At 42.5% G+C, this 4,662-nt stretch overlaps 1 protein-coding gene across 1 annotated transcript; it reads right to left on the bottom strand.

The window, feature by feature from the left end:
• Nucleotides 1-635: 635 nt before the first annotated feature.
• LOC114759217 (gibberellin receptor GID1B-like) lies at nucleotides 636-3,927 on the bottom strand. Its single transcript, XM_028948345.1, has 2 exons — nucleotides 3,309-3,927; nucleotides 636-2,721 (listed from the first exon to the last, which is right to left on the bottom strand). The coding sequence occupies exons 1-2, from the start codon at nucleotides 3,345-3,347 to the stop codon at nucleotides 1,726-1,728; spliced, it is 1,035 nt and encodes a 344-aa protein (XP_028804178.1). The 5' UTR covers nucleotides 3,348-3,927; the 3' UTR covers nucleotides 636-1,725.
• Nucleotides 3,928-4,662: the final 735 nt, after the last annotated feature.

Genomic DNA, 4,662 nt, shown 5'->3' on the forward strand with positions numbered 1-4,662 from the left:
ATCTCCAGCGAAGCGAGAATCAAATTCTCCAGAAAAAGCACGGAAAAGGGTTTCAGTTGAAAGTAAAAAGAAGCGGGGATTTGGTAATTATTTATTTATTAATATAAAGCATGGAATTATCATCACTGATGACGACTGAATGAGAGAATTGTCATAATGGCGCGAACGCGCAAAACCACAAATAATGGCCCTTCAAATAGTTTATTTAATGCATCAAAAAGCATGCTACCGACCAAGCAAATTACATTTCTTTTGTCCACAATACGCATTAAAGATAAACCCGTTTATTGATAATGACTGCCTCTTGTCGTATTAGGGAATATTTCTAGGCACAAACACCTAATTCACAAGAGACACATCATAACAAGACACGAAGAAAAGCAAAATCATCCGCACAAGAAAGGTGAAAATTTAAGCTTCAAACAAAATCCTATTAATACCCTGTTACTCTAATTCAAAAGGGCAACCCAAAAAAAAGTAGTCGTAGATTTTTAAAGCTAGGGCCAAGAAAGTCAACAAAAGACAGGGTTCCATGTCCTTATCCGAGCTTAGCTGTTTTTGCCACTTAGTGACTACGAAGCACTCCAAAGCGATCCCAACAAGATTAATACTTTAATTCGAGTTTTGAGGGTTCGTGGGCACCCTTAAAAGTGGTCCCTAAGGCCTAAGAATACATCCAAAGTTCCCAACTACCAGTAAAATAGTTCCCCCCACATCAAAAACAAATCCAAACTCCCGTTCTTGCTTGTTTCCCCAAGCTCCAAAACAGACCTATCTAGAACAAGCAATGAGGAGATGACAGGAATTAATCAATTTGACGTTGAAAGATAGCATAGTTCATGATCACGAATCAAACTCGTGCCAATCATTCTTCCTGTTCAAGTTTTCAGTGGATGGGGTTTGCCTTTTGCAATCAGGTTGGTCCTCGTCGCCAAGTCTCTAGCTCATTCCTTTGTGACTCATGACCAAGCAAACACATTTCATAATCTTTTTCCTCTTGTCCAACTAGCCCTTTTCTTAGCATCTATTCTTTTAGGCGCATCTCGTGTTTCATGCCAAACTTAGATGTAAAGCGACTAAAAGCATTAACGATTCAGAATCTTAGTAACTGTTGATAACGATCCTTCCCCATGACTGTCACGACTCAAAGCTTAGTCGGATCATTTTGGCCATTAACGTTACGAAGCCATGCATCAGAGAAAAATTAATACATTAGCTTCTGCCAACTGAAAAAAGAGGGCAAACAAGCAATATTTATATATAAACTAGAACACAGGTATTACATACAAGTTCACTAACAGAAAGGGATATGCTGCAGTTCACATTCAGAAATGAAGCCATATCCTTTATCTTCCCTCCTGTTGATGAGGTCAAAGTGTTAAAATTGGGGTAAGCCTCGTATACGGTGATTCAGCAAAGCCCCACAAATGAAAGAGTTCTGGTGCTTCAAGCCCGCTCGCTGAAACAGGCACTACCCTTCAAAGGACATCAACGCTCAGGAGTACCAGAACTCTTTCTAGTTGACCACCACAGATGTTATGCCAGTGAGAAGTAATGCTACACAGTTTGATAACTACACATCACCACTATAAAGCAGGGGAAGAGCAAAAAGTGGATACAAAAATAGAAAGAGAAGCCAAGGGAAATGGTGAAGCTTTTGTCATGTATAGCCTTCTTTAAGTAAGGTTAAGTGGTAGCAGCAGCAGTGGAAGTACTACTGGTGTATTAACAGTTAGAATTCACGAAGTGGTTTATCTCCTCCATAAGGCAATAGAAGTGATCATTATTAGGCAGGAAGTAGAACCCGATGGTGGCCTCCTTTAGGTAAAGAAGTTTAACCTCGTGGCCTGAATTCTCGAGACCTTCCACATATGCCAGTTGCCAATCTTGGACAAGATCCAAACCAGCCACACAAACGAGACTTTTAGGGAACTTGAGTCCTGCAAGGTTTTTCCCCCTTGGGCCAAATGGATTGCATGCTGGATGATCTCTGTCTTCTCCTTCTGGCAGAAAAGCTCTCCAATACCAATCACGGTCTTGCAATCTCACAAAGTACTTCCCATCTAGTCTCTTCTCCGACTCTGTACGCTTCTGTCCTCCAAACAATGGATGAAGCAGAATATTACCCAGCACTTCAATATCTGACTCAGCAGCCCTCGCCGCCACATGGTGAACGATGTTACCGCCTGAACTGTCGCCGGCCAAGTATACATGAACCTTGGAATCCTTTCCGCTCTGAAGCCACGTTCTTGATTTAACCCATTTAAGTGCAGCCCAGCCATCGTCGTATGGACACGGATATCGATGTTCTGGCGATCGGCGGTAGTTTACAGAGACCACAACTGCCTTACAGATGTTCACAAGTCGCCGGCAGAAGGTGTCGTAGATGGCACTATTAGCAGATGAATGAGAGAAGCTTCCACCATGGAAGAAAATTATGACAGGGACGATCTTGGTCGTGCTCAAGGGCTTTTCAAGCTCTAAAATGCCCCACTGGGACTCATGTTCTGGAGCTGGTTGATACACCCGATTGAAGAGGCCGGTATTTCGATCAACATGGTCGAAAGAGAATACCCCGTCGACCGGAATTGTATTGGGGGGCACCTTCCGGTCAAGGAACTCGGCCAACTCGCGATTGAAGGTTCCGTCGGCGCGTCTAAGTAGATTGTAGGCCAGCTTGAAATTGGAAATAAGAACCCAAGTATTCAACGGCACAACACTCTGCAAAATGTACCAGGATTGAAGAAATTAAAACTCTTGCGTATACTAGATCCCAGAAATCCTACGAGACAGAGGACTTTCCTAGTCCTTGATAACTTCACGAATAAACTGTTCTAAATGAGGGGAGGCACTAGGCTCTTACCACTCGCGAAAACAGAAAATTGTGAAGACCAATGAAAAATCAAAGCCAAAAAGGAAAACAAGCGTTTGCCTAAAAAACCTCACAAATCTTCAAAAATAAAAGAAGAAAACTTCAACTCGGCGCGCCAAATCAAACTTGGAAGTCCCAACTTACCAGAACAAGAAACCAGGAAGCTACGCCTACGAAGAAGAACAGAAAATACAAGAAAGACCGAACCCAAATCATAAACTCTTGCATTATTAACCAGAACCAGGAAAGGGAAGAAAAAGAATTCCTAGCGACTCACCCAAGATTGACCATCAATTGAGGTAAAAGATTAGAGCTTTTTCCCTAAATCTCGCAACTCAAAAAACGGCACAGTTATAAAGGCGGAGAAAAGAAAGCAAGCAAGCGATGCGGGAAACCATAGAGTCAGGCCCAAAAGTTTGCCCGAGAAGGAAGGTACCTTGGATTCATTGAGGTTGACTTCATTGCTACCAGCCATATATCTCTTTCTTCGCTGTCGTTTGTATAGCAAGGATTTGAACCAAAACCAAGAAAATGCCTAGAAGTCGAGAATGATCCCCAGAGGAGACACCCTTTCAAGCCGCCTCATAACAATAATTTGAAGACATGGAGAGGGAGAGAGAAAAGACCGGGGAAGAGCCTTCAAGAGATATGAGGAGGGGAAGCAGAGAACTGATGGGCGTCTCTCCCCTCTCTCTGGCTCTCCAAGGTCAGAGAGTTGTGGACATCTCCCGACTAATTCTGGGTTTAACAATATAGAATAAGAAGAAGCAGTTGTATCTGAAACAAGGAGGACAGAGGGAGCTCAGAGAAGCAGGAGATCACAGATATCCCCGGGGGGGGGGGAGGAGAGAATGAAGTGGGAGAATGTTAGGAAGGAGGAGTGAAGGTAGAAACGGACAGAGGCGATATAGAAAAAGAGAAGACAGGGGGGGAAGAAGTTGAGAGGGTCAAAACACAAGGGAACGACGGGGTCGGACGGAGACGATAGAGACGACAAAGCGGGCGGCCGAATTAAACTATTTATGCGGGCCCCCCCATTTCCTATTTGTTTCTTCTTTCAAAAAAAAAATTAAAATATGAACAAGTTTTCCCCGTTATTAAATAAATAATTACGGTGAAGAAGAATTATCCAATCCGTGAGTCGTCCGCGGAGTATGGTGATATGAATAATAAGAAATCATTTACTCAAAAAATAATAATAAGAAATCATTAATATCTTAATTGCGGAGTAGTTGTTATATAAATCAAAAGAGGTGGATAATAAAAGCAGTATTTATTTATTAAGAGGCAGTTAAAAGGTTTGGAGCGTCCTTGATTTTTGGTTAACAATGTTGTTGTGGTTTTGTCTCTTGGCCGGTGGATTGAGCGAGGGATAAATGACCAGCGACTTGCGAGTTTGTTTGTTTGGTCGACGGGTATTGGCCGGTCTGCTTTGGCATTGCTCGTAAAGGGGCACTCCCACAGACAATCAGGACATTCACGATTCATAAAATAAATGAACGAATAAATTGCGTCCAGAGCCCAATTAAAGTCATGATTTTTTTTTTAAAAAAAAAACGCTTGTAGTTAGTCGTGTGGGTGGTGGGTGCAGCAAAATTCATCGGCGTCACGCTTTTTAAGACAGCTCGCGCCCTAATTAGTTACAAAAGCCAACGTCGTAGAAAGTTGATAAAAATCTGATAAATAAGCGGTAATGGCTACAAAATGCCAATTTGACGTTAGGAGAAAATATGTGGGAAGAGGAGGAGGAGGAGGAGGAGATAGGAACGAAGGCATGAAAGTGGTGGGGA

The sequence above is a fragment of the Neltuma alba genome, unplaced genomic scaffold (genome assembly GCF_004799145.2).
Source record: "Neltuma alba isolate B1F8T4 unplaced genomic scaffold, ASM479914v2 tig00010802_pilon, whole genome shotgun sequence".
In the NCBI taxonomy this organism is placed as follows: Eukaryota; Viridiplantae; Streptophyta; class Magnoliopsida; order Fabales; family Fabaceae; genus Neltuma; species Neltuma alba.